The sequence below is a fragment of the Brachycentrus maculatus genome, unplaced genomic scaffold, assembly GCF_059751285.1.
Source record: "Brachycentrus maculatus isolate JH-2025_06_01 unplaced genomic scaffold, ASM5975128v1 h1tg000601l, whole genome shotgun sequence".
Lineage (NCBI taxonomy): Eukaryota > Metazoa > Arthropoda > Insecta > Trichoptera > Brachycentridae > Brachycentrus > Brachycentrus maculatus.
In genome coordinates, this window is record NW_028281340.1 from 529,052 (window position 1) to 556,007 (window position 26,956).

At 29.3% G+C, this 26,956-nt stretch overlaps 1 protein-coding gene across 1 annotated transcript in view; it reads left to right on the plus strand.

Annotated features, from left to right (window-relative positions):
* Positions 1 to 2,426: 2,426 nt before the first annotated feature.
* The window catches only part of LOC148301159 (glycine receptor subunit alpha-4-like), a 51,250-nt gene continuing 26,720 nt past the window's right edge, over positions 2,427 to 26,956 (plus strand). The window contains exons 1-2 of the mRNA XM_088273737.1: positions 2,427 to 2,760; positions 9,939 to 10,029. Coding sequence (XP_088129863.1) covers positions 9,974 to 10,029 — 56 coding nt within the window. The 5' untranslated portion in view covers positions 2,427 to 2,760; positions 9,939 to 9,973. The remainder of the gene's footprint in view (positions 2,761 to 9,938; positions 10,030 to 26,956) is intronic.

The window sequence follows — 26,956 nt, forward strand, 5'->3', positions numbered from 1 at the left end:
TTCGTTATGTTTTCTTGATTGGTTAAATGGGTTTTGGCCGTTTCCCGGACAACTTTTTTAAAGTGAATTTTAGGAAGTACCTCCCAAAACGAGTGGCACGTGCTATGGTACAAATATCTACGTTAACGCTAAACTCACTCGAGACTTATCATTCCTAAATTGTAATTATTTGATTTCGTAATAAAAACAAATACGATGAAGTACAACAAAACTTTCTTCACTCGAATATTTATTCAATATTACCCTGGACTGGTACTTGAAGCGGAGGGCTGATCACCTTTCCTTCATGGGTTAACGATCAAGATAATACTGCGTTTATATGATGCAGTGCCCTATGCACCATTGGGGTGCGGATAAGGGTTTGAAGAAGAATAAGAACAAAAACATTCATAAAATATAACATTTTGAGTGTGTCCAAACACTTGTTCACAAAATCTGGATTATCTCTAATTACAGGAATCATTTTCATATTATTTGTTGACATCTCATCAAACATGAAGAAGAATATGAAAGTCTGGGCATTTACGGGGCTGACGACCGTCATAGGCTGGTTTAAGTGAATTGGTGAATGTTACACGTGTGTAAAGTGATCACTTAAACCAGCCTATGACGGTCGTCAGCCCCATAAATGCCCAGACTTCCATGAATTGGTGAATGTTACACGTGTGTAAAGTGATCTCTTAAACCAGCCTATGACGGTCGTCAGCCCCGTAAATGCCCAGACTTTCATATTCTTCTTCATCTTTTATGAGATGTCAAAAAATAATATTCATAAAATATGATCATGCAAGGGTTTTCCAATGTAACTAATGAACTAACTAACTAAGACGCCACTTTTCTGCAGGTTTAGGTAGAGAGAAATAGAACGCCGCATCGATATACCTTTTCAACAATCTTTGTTTCTTCTACATTCATGCTTTTCCTCATACATACCTGTCGATTATTCTAAATTATGATCTGACCACTTTCAAGTATTGGTAATACTTGATCATATCAATTTTCTTGGTTTTCTTCTTCTTCTATTTCCAATTACATGTGCCTTTTTTAATACTATTTTTTCTTCACTCGTTAGATTCACATGCCCAAACCATCTCAGCACACCTCTATTAATTTTATATTTTATTTTGTCGGGTAAATATCACTTTCTTAAAATGACGTTATTTCAATTAATTTGGGATGGTCAGCAAAATTATTTAAAATGGATGGGTATCACCGCAAAGTGACTACCGAATCGATTAATTCACACGTAATTATTTTTTTGGATTAAATTATATAAAGTTAAGTGCGTTGGTTTATATACAAAAATGCGTTTTGAAAATCAAAGAAATAATTGTAATATTAATAATAATAAAACCCTTATCCGCACCTCAATGGTGCATAGGGCACTGCGTCGCAGTGCCCTATGCACCATTGAGGTGCAATTGTAATATTACTTGGTTTTAATATCAGAGTTAAACCAATTTAATTAAATTATAATTTTATTAATAACCGTTAATTTAATTATTCAAAACATATTTTTAAAAGTCTTATAAATTTTTATCAAATGAAGATGCTCGTTTTTCTGTAGCACAGTAATATAACAGTTTAAATATTAAGTAAAAAAATATAAACAGTATTTCTTATGATTGATTTATTTTTATATTACGCATATAGAAGATTTAAAATTGCAATCACGTATCCTCACTGGGATTTATCATGCTGAGAGCGTATTTTAGAAATATTGTTTTGAAAAAACATCAAAAAGATTTGTTATAAGTCATGTAACCATCTATGGTTAATACACACACGATATTATACACACACACACATGAGTGTGTGTATATGTTATATGTTATACACACACACACACACACACACACACACACACACAATAATACACACACACACACATGAGATAAGAATATGCATTTATTGTAAGTTTAATAAAAAAGTTTTGTTATATTATGAATGGACAAATGAAATAGATTATTACTTCATTGCGCAACTCTTGAAATCCCTTTAAGCTAAAAAAAATAATGTAATGCTTTCATCGTGTATACTTAAATGAAATTGATTTCCGTATGCTTATACATATTATGTTATGTACAAGCATTATGTATTTCTGTGAAAATTAAATTTCCTCACATTCAAGTTCATATTGGTTTGTGTATTGTAAAATCGTATTTAAAATATTAGGGGTCACGTCCTGTTTCAAGTCTGTTTGCTGCATTGTTCAACTGCAGCAGTTTCCAAGTCTAGAAACATCCACGATCATGTACTTTTTCGAGTATTTAATATTAATAATAAGGCATCGCAACAAAATTTGAGTATTCAACAGAAGGAATCCAAGAGAACGTGTCCTGTTACTAAGTGACTCTATTTCATACGATGCAGTCTGAAGTCGAACATTATTTGAGGCCTCTTGGCGTAGTATTGCTGTAGTTCGCGACTCAGTCGGTGGGGCGTCGGCGTACAAACTGCCCGCTCCGACGTCACCGCACTTTTGCTCGGCGGGAAAACTCGCAAGAAATAATACAATTTAAATTACCCGCGGCTAGGATTATTAGGTTCATTCACTGTGAGCGGACTTGAACGCCGAAGCCTCTAAATGCGAGCACTTATTTTTCAAGTATTCGTAGAAGTTAGTTCTCCAAAGTATTAGGAACTTAGTGAGTTTTGTGAACAAATTTGTTTGATGTTTCTGTATTTATTTGTTCCCTAAAAACAAGATCTGGAGAGTGCATCAAGGGTGATAGTGAAGTGTCAGCCTTTTGATTTACGGTTGGTAAAATAAATAAATATTATATGCTTTTAAGAAACAAATAATTTTATTATAAATTTCTAGATACATAATTTATGATGTTAACTAAGAATACTGCTACAATGGCGTCATTGTTAAAATAATGCAATTATTTATTTATCCATATAAGATTGGACGTTGAGTTTCATTAAATATTTTGAAAATTGTTAGTACGCGCTTGTAAATATAAAAATATTATAGGCACATTCCATACGAATTTATTAATGAATAAAATATGTAAAATCAGGACAAAATTTAAATTATTTGTCTTAAAATCAAAAGGCGAAATTTCCGTTACGTTGAAAAATTCAACCATGCATTGTAAGCAAACTGACTACGTTAATCTTTGTATTTTGAAAAAAAAATGTATATTTAAAATTTTGCCGATTTAAAATCTTTTTTCCTCAACTTAACTTATCACTTTAATACGTACAAAGCATGATTTCGTATTTTGGCATGTCAGTTTAAACAGTTAGATAAATTTTAGAATAAACATCAGCTACGAATTTACACATATTGTATATACACACACCACAATATTACCAATAACTATAAATCTTTTCAGCAAAAAAATAAAGAAGTTTAGTCATTTACTTTCTTTTCAGACATATTTTATTTATGTTAGTAAATAAGTCTACTGGTGTCAAGACGTATTCATCTCTTCGTCAGTAAAATCATTACATGCCATAACTCTGTTCTGATGAAGAGACGGGTACATCTCAAGGGAAAATGGCAAACAAATCGACTAAATATTCCAAATTGTCAGGCAGTATAAGCATTATCATTAAATAATCATACTGCATATTTTACATACACCGGTCATATGTCAGTTACAAATAATAGAATATGTGTATTGCACTAAATCACACACTGAATGGAAAACCAATATACACCATCATTAAGTTTAAAAGTAAAAGTGTTTGAACATTGATAAAAAATGGAAATGTTTGCATTGCTGGCGGCAAATGGCGCCGGATCCTGCGATCTCATTAACTGATTACTATAAAAAAGGGTTTTAAAATAATGTGTACATTAGGTAAAAAAAACTTGTATTCACCATTAAAATTCTCGATTTTCAGCAGTTAATTGTTCATTGATAGAAAATAATCCGGATTCATGGGTTTTTATTTTCCTTTTTTTTATAACAGTGACAGGACTAAATATTCTTGTTTGTTATTTTATAAACACAAAAAAAGAAATCGTCACTGATATTCTTTTTAAATTTATAAAACCGTCAACAGATTTTTAAAAGCATTTTTGATTGGCCTTTTTTTGACGAATTTTCTGAACCCTGTATCTTTAAATCAATATTTGAATAATATCTATTTTGGTAATAGTTTTTCACATGTTTTTTGTACCTAGAAAAGGGATAACCCTATGAAAGTAAAATATATTATCAATGATTTTGATTAAAATCGGTCATATCTTTAACGCACCTACGCATTTTATGTCTAAAAATATTGATAGCTCAGAGTTAGAAGACCTATGTTTATGCAATGATATGATATTATTAAATTATACATTGAATTCGCTTCAATTGCTCCATTTTGTTAGCAATGTTTTTTTTGTACTGTACTTTTGAGAAATGTATTTTTTAGAGTTAAAGTTGGCAAGGAAAAGGTTACATATGTAAGTATGTAAGAACTTTTGAAAAGAACGTTAACCATTATTCGTAATTCCATATTATGGAGGTGTTTTTTTTACGACCAGGTATAAACACGAAACAAAAACTTTATTTCACTCCCTAAGAGATGTGAGAGTTACGAGTATCAGAATAAAAAATAAATACACATTGACTATAAATTCTAATTTTGGGTAATATTATAAAAACGTGAAGCTCACGTTTTTGTAATTTGAGAGAAAGTATTTTTTAATTATTGTTATATTGCGGTCTTAAAATAATTTTCAACGACTAATATGCGTACACATTTAAAAAAAAGTTAGTTTATTCGTAAATCAGAGTTATTGTGTACATATGTCTCCCTTACAGGAGGCTTGAAAATAAAATGAAATTTATGTTCAACTTTATCACAACATGATTATATTTACGTATATATACGTGTATATATATTTATATATAAATATATATATATATATATACAATATATATATATATATATATATATATATATATATGTATATATGTATATATATATATATATATATATATATATATATATATATATATATTGTATATATATATATATATATATATATATATATATATATATATATATATATATATATATGTATATATATATATATATATATATATATATATATATATATATATATATATATATATATATATATATATATATATATATATATATATATATATATATATATATATATATATATATATATATATATCAACATCAATTTTTTTGCTAAAAGTAATAAGTTTAGGAACTCAAATGAAAAGCTTTATACGCTTATTTTGATGAATTAATGTTTGCATTAGATAATAAAGATTCTATTACAATGTTTTAACATCTCAATAAACATAAAGAATTTGAAAGTCTGGACATTTACAGGACTTATGACCTGTATAGGCTGACCAAGTGATCACTTTAAACACCTGCGAAATTCACAATTCTTTCCAAAGTTGACACAAAAATAAAATAAAATAAAAATAAAATAAAAAATAAAGTAAAAAAACACAAAAATATTTTAAAAAACTCGTAAGTAGCGAAAACCCAGATTTGTGAACAAATATTTGGACACACTTTAAATGTTGAAAGATTCTATTAATGTTACGTTAAAAATAAATTAGAAGTTTGTATGTTAAACTTTTTTCAATCCCACTAAATGTATTCAATCTTTTTTTATTTAGAGTTTGGCATGTTTTCTTCTACATTCATATTCATGCACAAGTATACTGGTTTAGGCTAATGTAAAGCTTATAGGCTTAGAGCCTCACATTAAAAGCTTTTCTCACAGGGTTTTGAACCTGCATCCTGATAAGTTAATACCTAAATAAACAATGTAAGGAAAATAATTATTTGTTTTATAAAGGCTTAGCACGCGACCACCAAAATGTCGCAATGAGATCATTGCGTGATGAATTATGAACAAATGACATGGATTTTGTATTTCGTACTTGGCCGACATTAAAGCTCAAAGCTCACAAGTTTGAACTTTCATACAGTCTGAATCAAGCTAGAAAGGAACGTTGCCAAATTGTCATTTAAATATTCCGTAATGACACGCCATACTTTGGGGAAAAATATTTGACAAAATTTTTCCGAATTTCATGAATATGTTTTAATACTTGGAAAATGCAAATGACAACGAGTAAGGGTTCTTTTGAATTTAGCAGTTTTGTAAGAAAGTTCGTATAGTCTACTAAACTAAATTACGATTATTTTTATTGTCCTCTTATTCATTTTCAAATTAATTGTTAACATATGACTGAATTTACGTCATATCTCCAAAATGATGCATTTCATTTAGGTTTTTCTTTCATTGGATGGCTTTTTTCACTGAATTTGTTAAAGATATCTCTTCTACTTCTACTTTGTGCAGTTTCTACTCAAGTATTATGTTAACGATTAAGAGTGATCTTCTCGACTTACTAAATGTATATCGACGTTTTTTATTAAATATTTTGGGTAGTTTTAATCGACAACGAATATGTAGAAATATTTGAATAAAGATTTCTTCTTGTATATTCCTTTTTTATTTATTTTATTATTTTTTATTTATTTAATAAAGTTACATTTTTACGAACAATATAATACGATTTCTAATCATTTATACAAATGGCAAACTTATAGTTTTAGAATCGCTGTGCCTCTCCAAAAAAGAGACTGAGCTCTTTTGCTTGGAGAGGGACTTACACTCAAGGTTTAATGTTTTATATAATTAATAGTATAATAGTCTTTTTCATATTTTTTTCAAGATTTATATGTATTTATATTAATTTGGAATATTTATTTAAAAGTAACTGTTTTTTTAGTGAAATATAAATTGTAGTCTATGATTAAATGATATGTTAAAATAACTCACTTCCAAAATTTAAGCAGTATAAAATAATTATAGTATTAGTCAATAAAATTTAAGCAGTATAAAATAATTATAGTAATATTAATAATGAAGTAGTCAATAATGGGTAGATTGGTGAATGTTACACGTGTGGAAATGGATCACTGAACCAGCCTATTGCAAGTCATAAGCTCTGTAAATGCCCAGATTTCAATATTCTTTTTCATCTATGTTGAAACGTTAAAATACAATAATAAGTGGAAATAATAAGAGAAACCCAGATTTGTGAACAAGGATTTGGACACATCCAAAAAACTTGTGAATAAATTACAATATTTTCATTGACAGCGGCTACTTGTATGCACCGTTATAATTAATGTTTTACTTTTTTGTATTGAGTCATGCGGAATTAATTAACCAACCAATTTTCTCTCTTTAAATCCATTTTGACAGGTTTTTCACTTTAAAAGAGTTTTTTTTAGTATAAACGTGTCCTTGGATCGATTAATTAATTTCTTTTACAAGGGAAATGATTCACCATACTTCCTACTTCGGATGTGAGTTTACAATTCTTACGAAATAACCATTTTGCATTCATAACATTATGACTTATACGTGTGATTCAACATTTTCCTTTGTAATATGTCAAACAAAGGGTTGTTTTAACGAAATTTGAAAAACCACAAAACGAAAAGGGTATATCGCGTTTCAGTATTTAGATTAAGTAAATAGTAGGTCTACGTTTCAGAAAACGAAAAATTAATAAAAATAAATTAAATTTTTTTTATACACCTATCATTATTTTTGTTACAATAAAAAATCAACACACGTGAATATGATACTGCAGGATACGATCATAAATTAAATTAAGCAAAGGGGTAGGCGAATTAAAATATTGCGCATTTGCATTCGTGTTAGAAAATTATTCCCTGTTTCATTCAAATATTACAGTATTTATATTAAGTTAAGTTGCTCAGTACATACATGTTTATCATGTAAGGTACAATTTTTTTTGCCAATAATATATAATATATATATATGTATATATATATATATATATATATATATATATATATATATATATATATATATATATATATATATATATACATATATATATATATATATATATATATATATATATATATATATATATATATAAAATATAAATCTGATCATAATTTAATTACAATGTCGACCTGTTTCAAAGCATGCAGTTTGTTCCTTGAAGTTCAATTAATAATTAATAATTTAGCATCAATAAATCTCGAGGATGAATTTATAATATTTGCTATAAAATTGGAATGAAATGATTCGGAAATAAGGAGGAATTTATGTAATTATTAAGGAATCTAATTATATATAGATCAATTATGGGTCACTTAAGAAGATACATTTTTTTAGGTAAATTCTATCCATCTTTATGAATCAAAATTATTAAAAAATCTTTGATACAAAAAAGTGGACCAAATTTAGAAATTTTGAACAAACATTTAGACTCGATCAATATATTGTAAATAAATCTAATACGTTTATTAATCGTTTAAAGAAATCTTTTAACTGAAAAAACGCTATGAAAATGCCAAGACATCCTCATTCTTCTTCATCTGCTATGAGATATCAATAAAATATTATATAATATTAAAAAAAAAAACACATGAGTGGATCAAATTAAATATTCGTAAACAAAAATTTCTACATGTTCAAAATATTGTAAATAAATCGAATACATTAATTAATTGGAAAACTTCAAGAAAAACTCTTGAATTGTGGGAACTAATTACAATGGTATTTATTTTTTAATAAGGACTACATACCAGGGCTTGAATTTAAAGACATTTACAATTTATTGTAGTTGTCGAATTCTTTCAGGTCGCGTTCGAAAGGTCGCAATGTGGTTATCGATTATTTTTCAGATATTACTGGTAGGGTTACTAGCACACAGTGAAAGGGGATCCGTCGGGGTTGATGTCTTGGTGGAAAAATACACATTATATCAAAATTTAAAACCCACCGTCCCGTAGCGGTTATAGAGTCCTGGGGGACTCTTTGTCAGCTGCGCATAGAGGATTTTTTTTTATTCATTCTTAAGGAATAAAAACATGCAGATTAATAAGGGGGAGGAGGATGTATGGACAGAGGCCGACACTTCGATCCACCCCTCAGGATCCCTGTGCCTTTTAAAAAGAAGAATCCATACAAAAAAAACAGTATGCATAAAACTTATGATTAAAGATAATGACTTAATACTAAAGTAACATAAAAGCTTAAGGTAAAAGTATAAACGTAAACATATAAGTTACAAAAACCGAAACAAGCCAAAAAATTATTTTTTAAATACAGTACTTCAATATATTTTTCACAACCCCAATGCACCTATACAACGTGTTGAAAACTTTATTTACCTCTCAGATCATGGTCTATCACTTCGTTCTTCCCAAAAAAGAACACATTCCATTCCTCGCCATAACACATCATTCCTTAGTAATTCCTTCTCTGTCCAAGCGGCCAGACTATGTAATGAATTACCTCTCCTTGTAAAAAATACACATTCTCTAATAAGTTTAAAGAAACGTCTGAGACATTACTATCTATGATTAGATTCCTAACTGTCCATCAAACCTCCTCCCTTAGTTTTTCCCTCTACCTCCTTCCCAAAACTCCCTCTTTCCTTTGCCTTCCTCATTATCATCAATTTGCAATTTATGTTTTTTTAATGTTCAAGCACTATCTACCCTGATTGCAAACAGCTATATCGTAGTCGTACAAGAGAAAGTGACCAACTAACAAAACGTAAGCCAACTAACATCTTCAGGAGGGCCATTTAAGTCACTTTTGCTTAAACATCAACGCAGTTAGTCTTTTCTAATAAGTCAATATATTATACTTCCAAGTTAAATATCGCTTTGGGATTTTTCAGGGCAATATTAAGCTAGTAAGGCATCAAATAGCCAATAATCACGTTTTTGTAAAAAATGCACTTGGTCACTTTCTCCTGTATAACTACGATATACGAGTATGGTATCAAACGTTTCGACCAATATCACTAGTCTGCATTTGGTTGGTTGGAAGATATTGCTTTTTAGCAATAAGCCTGCCAATGTACTTATTTATTTTCTGTACATGATGTTTAAATAAATAAATAATTTACATTACGTGATTTGGATTCCAGGGCAAGGGGGCACTCCGCGGCGCGCGGCTGCGGACATGTGGCGTCCCCCGCGCGCCCGCTTCGCTCGCCAGGTAGCTCTGCTGCTCTTATGGTAAGCTTTAAGGCCTAACTCACAATAATATAATTCGTTAGGCGTCCGGCTGCGATGAGAGCTGGACGTCAGTACACGCCCGATTTGAAAAAAATGCATTTAAAAGCATTGTTAACTTTGTGGTATGGTAATATAACACTCCCTTATCATTAGTCGTTCACTTTGTGTAATACCGCTTTAAAACACTACTCCATGACTAACGGCTTCGGAATAACCATCCCATCACCAGGTCAAATGCAGACTAAAGCGAAATTGCTACGGTCTCTTATTTATATAAAATAAAATAATTAAAACTAAGAAACTAGTCTTCCTTTATTTTGTAACTTATGCTTTTAAATTTACTTTTTCTCATTGAAAATATTTTTATTTTATTTTATTTTTAAATTTTCAATATGAAATTTTATTTTGTATTTCAACATATTTAACTGTTTTATTTGTATTGGTTTTGTCGGTATTTGATACGGAGAGTGTTAAAAATACAGACATATTGGATTTTTTGTTTTGTTTTATAGAATGTGTATTAGCAAAATATTTTAATATATTTTTTCAACTCCTTACCTTTCAATAACTCTCTTCTTTTCAACACCATATATTTATATCGATGAAAAACTTATTTTTCCGATTAAAGAAAAATTCAATTACATCAAATATTACCAGGAATTAATGAAAGTTAAGGTGCGATTTATCGTATGTTGGGCTTTAAAAGCAAATAATTACAAAATAATACTCTTCTTATCATTCATCGTTGACTCTGTGTAATACGACTTTAATTATATTAAAGTGGTATTACACAAATAAAATGATGAATGATAAGGAGGGTATTATATTACCATACCACAAAGTTAACAATGCTTTTCATATACACAAAAAATAACAGAATACATAAAAAAAATCACCGACTGATGACGTATTTTTTGGGATGAAATGTAAAAACTTTAACATCAGCTTTTCGTGACCAAGTCATTATGTAATTTGGTTTTTGAATTCAATCTCCATGGACTGCATTCAACATTTATTTTATTAAAATTAAACACTTGTTGTTTTCAGACAGTTGTTTTCATCTTCTGGTACAAAATAAGTTTTAATTTGTACCAGAAGATGAAAACAAAAAGTCGTTTTCGAAACTAGTCGTAAATAAAAATAAAACTCGATAAAGTGGTATATTCAAGTGTTTAATTTTAATAAAATAATCATGTCATTCCATAAAGTTAATGCCGAATCAATAAATAATGCATTAAACATATTTTATCTTCATTTGATGCATGAATTGAGTTGTCCGAGTATAGCATCCAAGAAAAAAAATCAAAGTATATTTATTTGTTAGTTGGCATTAACAGTATTATGAAACGCAAACGAATTTCGATATTGTCGATTTTGAGCTTACGGTAGTACCTATGTTTACGTAAAAGGGGTAGATGTGTCATGCTGAATGAAATGATGTAATTTATTCAAAAAGTTATTTACTTGACTCAATAGAATTCCAAATCAATCTTTTTAGGCGGCGATTTTATAATCGATAATTGGACAAGAATTGAATGTGACATTTCAAGGACGCGTCACGTTTATTAGGCATATTTCTTTACATGAGAGAGAAGAAAGATACAATGCCGAGAAGAGAAAGAGAGCTTAACATTTCGACGTCACGGGAGTGGATCAAAAGAGACCGACGTATACACAACGATACAAAGCGATAGATTGAGATAGTGTCGCGCATGCAAGCATTGTTGATGTAAACGTCAGACGCTATATATGAACAGTTGAAATGCCAGGCATATTATATAAAAAAATAACCGAAATTTCAGTTCACTGCTGCAGAGCAGCGTTTATTTATTTGAATTTAAAAAATGCAGTATTTCATTACTCATGAAGTCTTGTACCATTGTTAGTCTCGGATATTTCTATCAATAAATTTTGGAATACATGCATCTTTGGATACACCCTGTATTTATATCAAAAGATAGATGCCGTGGCGTTGTTGGGTAAACGCTCGACTGCGAAACTCGCGTCGCGGGCTCGATTCCCGCCAATTGTAAATGAGTTCAAGAATGATTTATTTTCAATTGGTATGGGTATTTGTGATGTATTTTTAATATTTACCTTTCCTATCCTTACAATCGTAACTGCAGACAAGCCTGTTAAATTAAGGGCTTTTCGGGTTGATATTTAAAAAAATGATAAGGAGTAAAACGAATACACGAAGGAATGAAATAATTAAGAAACATTTTATGACTGCACAAATTCAACGTTACAACTAGGCAGGCTTCCAAGATAATTTTAAGACTGTAACTACATATAACACATAGGTTTAGTTATAATATAATCAGTTTTGGGAACAATTTTTCTTATTTATTATTTTATCGTTTTTGGGTTACGACAAATGCTAAATTTGGAACCGGTCGCAAAGCTCCAAGTTTACTAATCGTAAAAACGGCCATAAATATGCCTGAAGAATTCTCTGTCAAGGCTTTAAAAAAAGTAAGATGCCCAACAATTTTTTTAAACTCAAATATTATTTTCTTAGATTAAGAAATCGGAATATTTTGTTTTTACTTAATTTAAATGATAATAATAATTAAAAAGTGGGAGAGTTAAAAAAATAACAAGCATTGAATGTTTAACTCCGTAGTTTAGTCACTACACTGTAGTGGTCAGCGCGCTTGACTATCGTGCTGGAGATTCCGGGTTCGATTTCCAGGGGGTCAAAATAAATGTGTGTGATTTTTTATTCTATTGTTTATTTCACATTACCCTACACTGGTATCTGTAGCGCAGGATTGATCACCTTTCCTTCATGCATTTTTAAAGATCAAGATAACACTGCTTCTTTATATACTCTGCTCTATACACCATTGGGTGACGATATGGTTTTGAAAGAAAAATGCATTTTCATTCAATTTGTAAATAATCTCTTTATGAATAGTCCCACAAAATACACAACATTATTATTCAGGCTTAAGCTCGGTTTAGATGTGGAAAGGGCAGGTTGTCCAGGTTCACAGTATGCGCTTTTTCTTACGTTTTTTTCGTAAGTAATTCACTTCTCATCCCCAGTGATTTATGTATTAATTTTAAATCAAACACAGATTTTTTGAGTTTAACAAGTTGTATTTTATTAACAAAAAAACATAAAAAAATTATATTGTGACAGTTGTTTCGCCTAGTTATGACATTTTCAAGCGAATGTCATTCGTTAGAAAATGCCATAACTAGGCGAAACAATAGTTACAATTTTTTATGTGTTTTTGTTTATAAAATACAACTTAGTAGACTCAAAAAATCTATGTTTGATTTAAAATTAATACATAATTTAAAATGAAGTTTTTTTAAATTTTACGCCAAATCAATAAATACCCAGTGATCATACGGTCCAAGAAGGGTTCGATATTGTTCCGAGCAAGATGAGATGTGCATATAATAACTCAATCATTCAATTTTTTATCACTTAGCTCATGTGGCACCCATCTCAAATATTTCCATATTAATCCAATTCCCCGCATGTGGTCCGAAATGATTTTGCTGAGCTAAATTAGGCTTTTCTGCAATCTTCGATGTTGTCAAAAAACATGTATATACTTATATATATATATATATATATATATATATATATATATATATATATATATATATATATATATATATATATATATATACTTATATATATATATATATATATATATATATATATATATATATATATATATATATATATATATATATATATATATATAAATATACTTATATATATATATATATATATATATATATATATATATATATATATATATATATATATATATATATATATATATATCAAACACTGATTTATACTTAGGGTATTATCACACAACTGTAGTTTTAAAGTGCCTTTTTAATATTTAATAATTATGAAAACGTATTCTAATTATATCAAGCGAGAAATAAAAAAAAACATTATACTTTGTTTCGGGTTTTATCATCCGAACTTTATTTAGGGACATCGAATAAAAAAAAATTATCAAGCAATCGCATGGCATATAAAATAATTAAGTGAAAAAAAGCGTCAACTTTTTACTGGCAAACATTTCTAAATGATTAAACCGTCACGCCAAAGTCCAAAGGCTGTTGGCACTCGAGACTTATTGTGTAGGTGAACGGTTTGCCTTATAAATTATTACTTTCAAAATTGAATCGAAAAGCTCCAAATTGTTTTTGGCGAATTATATGCGTAACTATTTGCACGCACTGTAGCGATTTTAATACGGTACAACCTCATTAGCGTGGTGATTATAAAACGTACTCGTTTCCTTGATTTGTTTTTGTACCGAATGTACTACTATTATTAAAATGTTTTATTTTATTCAATGCGCAGCGCTGTTCAACTCTTTAAGGCTTAAGGCTAATTTTCCTGTAGGAAATAAATAAAAAAATGAAAATAAATTGCTTATTCAAAAGTTAATTAAATCATGCTAAAAAGGTTTTTAAAAAATAGCAAATACATAGAAATCTTTTTTTTACATCTCATCAAAGATGAAAAAGAATTTGGAAGATTTTTTTTCAATTTATTTGAATAAAACATAATAAAAAATAATACGAACATTTCGAACATTTGCTTGAGTTCTGTATGAATTTACTTTCTCCGCATATAGTAAGTTATATACATATAGCATTGCTTGTCAAAAACTATATGTACATATTTATTTAGGATTAACAGGGGTATTGTTGACATACGCCAGTTATTGACATTACTGATTTCATGTGTGAATATTTGATATTGGATATTGAAATATTGAGTTTTATTATTCTGTTTCATGAATATACCGCCTACATAAGTAATGATGATTTGGTCAAAGAATATCTGCTAGTTGAGTCAAAATGAGTACGATTTTCCTTGGACATTTTATGCATAATACATACACACACATATATAAATATGTGGATGTGTATATATATATATATATATATATATATATATATATATATATATGTAAATGTCCGCCTCCGTAGTACCCTATGCACCATTGGAGTGCGGTAAGGGATTTATTATTATTAAATATATATATATATATATATATATATATATATATATATATATATATATATATATATATATATATATATATATATATATATATATATATATATATATATATATATATATATATATATATAAACATTTTATTAAAAAAAATCTTCGTAAGAGAACGAAATATTATTTGTATATTAAAAGCATTGTTTACTTTGTGGTATGGCAATATAAACACTCTTCTTATCATTTATCTTTCACATCGTGTAATACTACTCACTATATATTTTTAACTGTTATTTATATTTACACAAAAAAAGATTAAATTGTAATGACAAATGGTAAATCAATATTGACCGAATCAATCTGTTAAAGATCTATACCCTATAAACGTATATATTTTAATATATGTTTAAAGAACTGCAAACATTTTCAAAGGTCACGACATTTTGATAAATATATTCATTAGTATGTGTTTTAATATAATATTGAAAACGTAAACCCCTCGAAAAATTTATTCATTATCTAAATATCATGATGTCATAGCGTGAAGAGATTATATAAAAATATTAACTTTTTGTATAAAGCTAGGCAGAATATGGATATTTCAGTGTACCTGAAATTATTTCTTGAAAATACTTTTAAACCCTCGAACAATATTCATATTCCTTTTTCAGTTCATCAATGTTTTAATTGCTTATCTATAACAATGTTGTTTAACTGAATCTATTAAAATAATTTATGTTATTGAACAAATAACAGCAATTAAATTATATTATTTATTGATTCGGCATTTATTTTAATAAAGTAACAATAAAATTAATTACAACATTTTGAGTGTGTCCAGATAACTGTTCACAAATCTGGATTATTTTCTTTTACACGTTTACCTACTGTAAAAAAATAACTCTTAATCGGAGGTGCTCCTTATATCTCAAAATGTTGTAAATATAATTACTGGTCAAATTGTAAGCTACATAAAAAATAAATAAATCATGTTTTCTGGCGGATCTCAAGTATGTGAATTTAATCCAAGATTCGGACCTTGCATACCAAATAAAAATAGTTTTTGGTTAATGAAAACTTTCTCTATTCCAACATAGATGGCTATTGTGAATTCACGTGTGCTGTGTCACGAGTTTGATCATAGGAGTTCCAAAATTTGAGTGTTGTGGTTGTCAATCATGATTAGAATTGGTGAATGTTACACGCAAGGCAAAATCCCTACTTAAAAAAAAATTAACTCAAAAAAGCTCACTCCATGTCAAGCTTTATATTTGAAAATTTTTTTAAATATTATTTATATATTCATTACGATAATATATGTAATAATTTTGACGAATTTTATGAATATAGATTGTAATTACGTAAGCGCAAACGTTGTTTCGTCTTATTGATTTTGAAAATTTAAAACAAATTAAATTATCCGTGAAAAACGGTGCCAGAACACCGTTTCACCGCGTTACATAAAAAAGCCTTGGTTACACGTGTGTAAACTGATCACTTAACCAACACTATGACGGTCGTAAGCCCTGTAAATGCCCGGACATTCATATTCTTCTTCATCTATCTTAAGATGTCAAAAATGTAAAATTAATTGTTATTTTCAAAATAATCATTTAAATGGTACTTACCAAGTTTAAGGTTTAAGTTTTGTACTGACATTTCTTGGTGGTACTGCATTTTAAATATTAAAGTAATAACAATATAATTTTTAGGTCGAAATAAAATTCATGTGGAAAAATTACATTGTTGTTATTTTATTATACAAGTTTAAGAGTTAAAAGATGTATGGTTGGTAAATCCAATAAGCATAAGCGATTGAAATTCCGTTCGGAAAATCAAAATAGCCGTAATTAACTAACTTAAATTGGCATTTCCCAAATGTAGGGACGACCAACAAGAAACCAATCATTATAACTTCAACATATTGATTGAATTCGTGGAGCGGTTATATTGTTATCCAAGTAAATCAATTTACCCCAACAAAAGCAAAAATATGAATCGTGACTTTCGTACGGTGTATAAGGAAGTCATTTATTCATTACATTACCGACTTTTGTTATTAGAAATTTCTAGTATTAACTCATATCCGTAGTTATAACGCCGTAATAGATTTACTAACGAGTGACCTATACAATATACTGGAAAATTTATGGGTATTACTGGTTCACGTGTTTCATAAAATGGTTTTACTTCATGAAATAAATCATGTATGTATGTAAAAGTTATGTTTAAATATTAATTTTGATGGTTCATCTGCAATAATTTTCGCATAAGGACAAAATTTTAGCTTCCATTGCATTTGAAATCTTTGTTGAGTGGATACATCCATATATCTCTCTTTTTTGGTTGATATTTAAGTCAATTCTTAATCAATAACGAAATTCTTTTAAACACATCCTTGTCCTTTTATTTGACACTATCTGATGAGTTATAATTTTTGCCAATATTCGAAATATTGGGAGACAAAATTTTATTTTAACATTTTTTTGACATCTCAATATAGATGTAGAAGAATTTGAGTAGTGTGGTTGTCAATAATGGGTAGAATTGGTGAATGTTACACATGTGTACAGTGATCACTTAAACCAGCCTATGACGGTCGTCAGCCCCGTAAATGCCCAGACTTCCATATTCATTTTCATCTTTGATGAGATGTCAAAAAATAATAGATGTAGAGGAATAAGAGTTATGGTTTTAGGCTGTAAGTGATCACTTTACACATCTGCAACCTTCACCATTCTACGCATGATGGACAACTATACTAATTGGAACTCCTAGATAAATTGATTAATCTAATGACACATCGCTCACTCCTTTCAAGAACGCCATAAATCAAAATACTTGATTTTTCAGGAGAACGTTTTTAAAGTTTAAAAATAAAATACAATGTATTAAAAATAAATATCAAGCCACTTATTGAACTTTTTACTGTGCAACTGATCTTTTTAGGTAAAAGCTGAAGGTTTTTTCTCCATTTAAAAAATATTAAGTATATTTAAAAAAAAATTAAACGATACCATTTCTTCAAAATGCAAAAACAACACTTTCGGACCTGTAGCGGATAAATATTAAGTTAAAAACATGCCTCTTTTGCTGGGATATAGTACATTTTCTGGGCATTCCGAAAATATGCACAACTGAAAATTGACGATTTTTGATTCATGACGTTCTTGAAAGGAGTGAGCGACATCACATATGAGTTTACAGTATCTATCTAAATTGGACATGAAGAATAACTCCTGAGTTGATAAAACCTAGATGTGTGGACAAGTATTTGGACACACTCAAAATGTGAAAAATTACATTTTTCGATTTATTTTGATAATTTATAATGCATATGGCTTTTACCTAGGTGAGATTTATTCAGAATAAGTTCATATGTATTTTTCAGAAGAGAGTCTGAAAGTAAAATTAAAATCTTAAGAAACATTTATTTCTTTCAGTTGATTATTTATATTTTCTTATTATTATTTAAGCCTGATGGCATCACCGTTAGCCAAAATTACAAATCTATCATAACTTCAACTAACATAAGTAAGAAATCCAGCAAGAATGCATATATACATACTTTAAAAAATACTTTAAGAATATTTAAAAGTACGAAAAATGGTGAACAAGTGATCACTTAATGCTAGGTCGTATGCTTTGGAATGCTCAGACTTCCATCTTTCATCGTATATAAACGATTATGCTTTGTCTCAGTTCAGACACCTACCATATAGGGCGCTTATCCACTACCCGGAATTGCACGGAATTTTACCGTCCGGCACGTCAGTTAGCGTTTTAAAACGATGATTGGCTTGGATTGGCTTGTGCTTTTGTCCGTATTTCTTCGGATCGGTGCTCTTGATCGGTTCGTGAATACGTTGCCCGTTATAAAATAGTCGTTTTCATTTTTAAAAACAGATTGCCGGACGGTGAAATCCCGTGTATTGGACAAACGCCCAAAATATGTATTGATATATCATCCGCAAGGTAAATAATCAAGTGTTTGATTTTTTGGTGATAAATTTTAGGATGTCTATCAAAAGAAGTTGCAATGGTAATTTAATGAAAATTTACATGTCAGCATAATTCAAAATGGATTACTTACGCATCATAAGTATCAAAGTACTTTATTTACATTAGAAATAGAAAATTCACATTTACATATGTTGAATTTTAAATACTGAGGGTGTGGTACTACATGCTTTTAGCGTACGAGTACGATGCTCTCAACACATAAATCAACAGATTATATTTTCCGCGACCGGATGAGCAAAAAATAGAGGGAAATTATTATGAATAAATTCAATATGCTCGGAGTGTACTTGATTACTTTTTTTTATCTACCTTATGAATTAACAAAAAGTAAAACTATTTGACAATCGTTTTTTTTTACGAAATGAGTTTGTAGAATATTAATAATTTTAAAATATTTAAAAATTTATAATGATCTTACAGTAAAAAATCGAAATTGAAATTTGCACCGAAAATGCGAAAACTCGTTGTTGAACACCTGTAATATATACAAGTTTCGAAATTGAAATATTATAATATAAAGCGGCTCATGGACGTCTCCTCCTATTCGCAGCTCAAGAGGATGGCGACTGACAGAGACAAGTGGCTGACACAACAAGGCGCTGCCTTTAGAAGATGATGATGAATATAAAGTTATGAATAAAAAGTTGAATAGTGAATGATACCCTATGTATTAAGTGATCACTTAAACCAGCCATCTTAAAACAAAGCCGACTTCTTTATTCCCATGTTAATAATAACTTTATTATAGTATATCAATAAAGTTAACAAAAGTGGATATTTATTTTATTATATCTGTCTAAAGCGATTTTTAAAAAACACAAATAATAATAATTTTAAGTTCGGTTAATATTTAAATGTTCGCAATTAAAGGTTTAGTTTATTGTGAACGAATGTATTGGGATCGTAAGGTTCGTTCAAATAATAAATAATAAGTAATTAAGAATAAATAATATAACAAATAATAAAAATAAATACTTAGTAATAAATAATTAATATTAAATATTAAATAATAAATAACAAAAAATACATAATAAATAATAAATAAAAAAATTAAAAGTAAAAAATAATACACAATAAATAATAAATAAAAAATAAAAAGAATAATTAATAAACAATAAATAAATAATAAATAATAAATAATTAATGTCAACAATAAATACTAATTTGTTACAGTATTGAATTTGGTACCTTTGTCAAATAGCGTTTCCATTGTTGTAATCATTGAACTTTTTTTTTTGAGCCCTTATCCGCACCCCAATGGTGCAAAGGGTACTGTGTCATATAAACGCAGTGTTATCTTGATCGTTTACACATGAAGGACAGGTGATCAGCCCTCCGCTTCAGGTACCAGTCCATGGTAATATTGAATAAATATTACAGTGAAAAAATCACATATATTTATTTTACCCCCCTTGGGAATCGAACCCGGGACCTCCAGAACGGTAGCCGAGCGTGCTGACCATTACACTACGGAGGCGGACGAAAACCATTGAAAATCATTGAACTACCAATTATAATTCTTTATGCACATATATGCACGTCTATGGATAATAATCGATGATGCGGGTAAGTTTCTAAACTAGTGTACGTTACATAAAATTTGCAAAATGTTATTTTGATTGACTGCAGAACACGAAAGTCGAAGAAGAACTTTTAATCAAAGCCCTAAAGGTTGGTAGGCAGGCTATTAAAATTTGACAAAATAACATGTTTCGTGTCCATTTCGTTCCAATACGGAGAGAAAAACGGCTTTATAGCGTTATTGCCTTAGCCTCGGCAGGTCTATAAAATCAAATTACTTCAATAGTTGTTCCCGTGGCTTGCCATTAAATAATTTTGGCACCCATTCGCAAAAACTTCATATACGTAGTATGTATATCAGAAATGAGTTAGGCCCGATTCACATTTTCATATGGTTTAGTGGCTCTCAACCTATAGGTCGTGACCTCTAAGGGCGCGAAGTGGGAATCGAAGTAATGTCCTAATTATAAATAAATAAAAATGGTGTACATTTTATAAATTCGTTCTAAAAAAACGGTAACGCGTACCGTTACATCATTAACATCGAAAAATATTCACAGTAAATATTTTTTTTTCAACCATGACTTCCAAAAATTACATTACTCTTTCTTGATTAGTTATATTTAAAAATACTTAGTTGATAATACGTTTTAATACTATGTTTTTATCAGTCAGTTACTCCAAACAATTGGACGTTCATGTATTTAAAGGATGAAAAACTATGCGATACAGAAGACAATGTGCTTTTAAAAAAATATGTAAAATGAGACTTTATTTGGCTTAATTCATATTTCAATGAATTTGGTCATTCATGTGACCAAATTCATTGAGCCTTGAAGGAGAAAGTAAAAATGTATTTATTTTAGAACCATTTTGAGAAATTTACCAATCCTACATTCGTCTTTATTATGTTTCTAATTACGTTTGCATTGTGAAATACGCTAATTCGCATTTTTGAGTTAGTAAATTGCTCTTGATTATTAAATTACTACAATTGACTTTCTTAAATAAAGTAAACTCGGATGGAATTGGTTAATGTTGATGATATGTCATATTTTAATACAATCATATTAAAAGAATTGGTAAGAGAAAATAATGCAAACATTTAGATGGAAAAGGAGCGGGTAAAGAAGGTTGAGAACCCTTCATATCAGAGGTTTTCAGGGACTGAAAGCGTAACGAACTAAGGTTTGCTTGCGGCGGGTCGTTGTGAAGTTGGCCTAGGTCTACTGCGGCATAGTTCTTCCGGTGAATTTACGACCATGGAACTAACTACAATTTCCTGACTCTTCATCACGATAAGGTTGAGCTTCACCACGGAAAAGGCCAAGGTATGGCGTATGACGTCACGGGTGTACGTTCTTAATCGGTGTACGTCTTTCAAGTGTTAACATTAGCTTCATCGGTAATTACTTTTCGGTTCAATAATTGGAAATCAATAAAGATAGGCTTTACGAGTACTATCATTACAATTTATCTAAGTGCCTCAGCTAGCCACTGAATATTATAAATAAAATATACAATGTATAATATTATTTCGAAAAACAACTTTATGGCAAAATCATTAGTACCTATAACACATTACTATTTGATACTAATATGGCAACACTTTAAAAAAATGAATAATAAGTAATCTTATTTCATTCATTCTTTGGTCGATTTTTTTATTAAATTATTGCATTATCAAATTCTGTTTAACTATTGAAAAATTATTAATATACCTAAATTCTAATAATAATTTATTAAATAATATATTGTTTCAAAATTCTTACCTTTGCTTTCCATTTTTCCTTTGTTTTCAAACTCCGCCCCTTGACTAACCCCTTCCCCTTACTTTCCCCTCTCCTTATTTATAGAACAATTTTATATTTTATTTTTTAGTTATTATACAGACCTGAATGATGGAAGTTTAACTTCTGAAACATGTAGTCTATAATAAAACTCAAAGTGGTAAAAAACATGTGTTTTCTTTAATCATTGTAACATGTCTTACCACAAAGTTAATGTCGAAACAATAAATAAAATATTAATATACCTAATTTGTTGGTCTAAAAATACACATTAAAATTCTCGACAAATATGATGAAACTTTTTTATGGAAAGAAAAAATTCATGATAGTAATACTAAAATGTAACAGCGTCACCAGAATTATGATACATATGTATGAGTTCCAAAAATTTTAGTACACGTGTGTAAAGTGTTCTCTTAACTAGCCCTTGACAGGTCATAAGCCCTGTTAATATCTAGACTTCCATATTCATCTTCATCTTTGTATGCTGAGATTTCAAAACTCCTAAGTGGAGAAAAGATTTGTGAACAACGATTTAGACACCCAAAAATGTTCCGAATTCATATTCAATTGTGTGAACATTGTTTTTATTTTACTGTAAACGTTATGCATTTGTAGGAACTTATATTAGTTTATCTTCAAATTGTTAGATTCTCCGTGACTTGACTCATACTTGATTCTTTTTACCTCGTGATAATAAATTCAGCGTAAATTTTTAATGTCACAAATTGAGCGGTCGATAGCTTAAGTAGATAAGAGCCAGTGTCCGCTTTTTGCGCAATTTCCAGTAATGCAATGAACATGTATAACGTACGAGTACCCATACATTCCAAGTTCTAGCATTTTCTGTAAGCTTCTATCACGATCTGAAAGAATTTGACACGTACGAATTTCACGATAAAAATATGTTTTCATTTATAACATTGTTGTGATTGATGTTATATTGAGAGAAGGAAAAATCTTCAATACTTGCATTGTTAAAAAATGTAATACACCATTTTACATGCTTAAGAGATTTTAATGTTAAAAATATGTAAGTCTAAATGATAGTAAGTAGTACTGACATAATTTAAGAAAAGTACTTAATATTTTTTCACAATATTTTGAGTGTTCCAAATACTTGTTCGCAAATCACATTTTTGACATCTGAAGATAGACAAAGAATAATATTTAATTGTAAGTATTTACAGGGTTTATTACCTATGTCATAGGGTGGTAACGTGTTATTACGTGAATATACATGTCGCTCACTCCTTTCAAGAACGTCATAAATCAAAATACTTTATTTTTCAGGAGAATGTTTTTTAAGTTTAAAAATATAATACAATGTATTAAAAATAAATATCAAGCCACTTATTGAACTTTCACTGCGCAACAGATCTTTTTAGGTAAAACCTGAAGGTTTTTTCTCCATTTGAAAAATATTTAGTATATTTAAAAAAATAATTAAACAATACCTTTTCTTCAAAATGCAAAAACAACACTTTCTGCCCTGTAGTGGGTAAATGTTGAGTTAAAAATATGCCACTTTTGCTGGGATATAGTACATTTTGTGGGCATTCCGAAAACATGCACAACTGAAAATCGACGATTTTTGATTTATGACGTTCTTGAAAGGAGTGAGCGATGTGTGATCTCTTAACGAGCCTATGACAAGTTGTATGCCCTGTAAGTACTCAGACTTCCATATTCTTCTTCATCTAAGTTAAGATGTTAAAAATGTTAATATTTTTTGTTGGATGGGATGTAAAAGGAAGCAACATTAATTCGAAAATGATTTTAAGTTTATTTAAAAAATCTGAATCAATAAACAAAAAGCAATTTATGAAACTTTTCCTGAGTATATAAAAAAAAATGTTAAAAAATTCATAAAAATACGAATAAATTTGAACAATGGTGAATATCTATTATGTGATCGTCAACGTTTTACGTGAGCTAAAAAAACTAAACTGTTAAAATACGTTTAAAAATTTGTATCCATTAAAATAATTAATTAAACTCATTTAAACGCTAACACGTACTCGTGTATGTTATCAAAATGAAAAATTACTCACTCAAGCCAAGAAATATTTTCATTGAAATGCTCTTCATTAATACTTTTCATGAATGACAAGTATTTATTGTGTCAGTTATTTTGACGCGAAACGCCATAAATCAAGAAGTATTTCCTCACTATTTTCTTTATTATATTGTGTTTCCTTTTAAGCTCATTCCTGGAAAGATTTAGTGTTATAAAGCCGTTTTAAAATGGCGTGTTTAGAGTCGTTTGATCCAAAGAATTCGCAAAACCGATAATTTCTTACAATCTTGAACAAATTTAAAACAATATTTCGCGAGCGTAGAGACACGAAAAGATACATAATTTGGATCTCTGTTAGCACTAAAGGTTAATGAGAAAGTTTGAAATGAAATTTTAGAAACGCGATATTCTTCGTTCTTGGAATCAGAGCCGGAACGAAGTGTTTCAACACATAAGATGGACATTTCAAAAATCAGTTCTCCTTTACAAATTACATGGGTAACTTTAAACATACGGGATTAGCAGGTCCATTCTATAAAATTCAACGAGTCCCGGGTTCGATTCCCAGGGGGGGGTGAAATAAATTTAAGTGATTCTTTTACTCTAATAATTACTTAATATTACCCTGGGCTGGTACCTAAAGCGGAGGGCTGATCACCTTTCCTTCATGTGTTAACGATCAAGATAACACCGAATTTATATGATGCAGTGCCCTATGCACCATTAGGGTGCGGATAAGGGTTTTGAAAGAACTTTAAGTTCAGGTGTGATTGACATTTTCAGGGAGTCAAATAATATTTTTTCATCTAATGTTGACCAGATAAGCAATTTTAAGTTTAATATTATTGTTATTTCGCCTATTACAACATAAATTACAGTTTGAGAAAGATAAGGGTAAGGGGGTGAGGATCTGCATGAATTATTTTGTTACATAGACTTTTTTTCTTATTTTTAAACCCATCATCCATTGACTATTCGTTACAAGGTCAAATATTAATGAGATTTCTGAATTAGGGTGGGTTTATTATTATTTTAATTTTGTATATTAAAAGCATTGATTACTTTGTGGTATGGTAATATAACACTCTATTTTATTTTAATGATCTGAAGATGGAATGATTTTCTGTTCATAAGAGTGGTATTACACAAAATAAACGATGAAAGATAAAGATAGTGTTGTATTCAATTTCACTTAGGCGTCCTTCATATTTGGCGGCAGGTGCAAAGCGCCTCGCGCCGGCCCTGCCCGAAGGTGAAAAGGCCCGATTAGAGGGTAGCGGATGTAATCGCACCGATACGAGTGTGCCCACGTTATGTGGTGCCATGGGTTTCCCGAGTTCCCGTTCATGGCCAATGGCAGGCCGCCCCTCGCGGCCGCTGCCGCCGCAACGGACGGATGCTTATCTGAATGGCTGATGAATGTTCGTCTTGACCTTCAGCGGACTTGCAAGTGGCGTGATTGCCAATTGAGATACCGCCACATGCGCTCAATGCAGCGCGACCTGCCCATGCAAATTCGAGGCCCCTTTCGTAATAGACAATTTGCTGCTGGAATAAGAAATACCTAGCCCTTTTCACGTCGGATGTAAAGAAATTCGTTAGGATTTTTATTCTTCTCATTTCTTCACTTATATAATATTGACTTTTAAGTCAGTGCTTTTAAACCTCTATATAAACAGTTTTATCAGTCATTTTAGTGTATATACATACGTATACCTGTATGTATGTATGTATATTTATATATATATATATATATATATATATATATATATATATATATATATATATATATATATATGTATATATATATATATATATATATATATATATATATATATACATATATATATATTTATATATATATATATATATATATATATATATATATATATATATATATATATATATATATATATATTCCGAAAATCTACCCCTTAGATCAGTTTTTTGAATGCCACTTCTTTAAATTTTCATATTTTAGGATTCTTATTTATGTTTCACAATAAAACAAGAAAGTAATTTAATTTAACATAAACACTTTTCACTTAATAATTAAAATGAAAACTATTATTTATAACGATTTTAAAATGGAAAATCACAAAGTTAGTGCTTCAAATATAAATTATACTTTTCACTTTACTAAAATAAAGCAATTCTTTGCATCGGAATTTCTAATGAATGACACAATTATAAAATCAGCTCATTTTGTATTAAAAAAGCAATATCTTTTTTTCTAAAGTCAAATATAGTAAACGTTAAATTGTTTATAAAATGATGTAAATTGAAAAATCTTTTAAAATAACTTGCCAGGTTAGCGTCATATATTTTTTTCAGGGGAAGAGTCTAAACCTAAACATTTATTTTAAAATCATTGACCGGGAATTAGTATATTTTTTTTCGCCAAGACAACCCAGTTTTGGTGATATTTTGGACTGTGATCAACAGAATAGTTATTTAGTATTATGAAACGAAAATTAGAATCCTAAAATATGACAAATTGAAAAAGTGACAATAAAAAAACTGTGCTAAGGTGTAGATGTTCTGGAAATTTATAAAAGTGGAAAT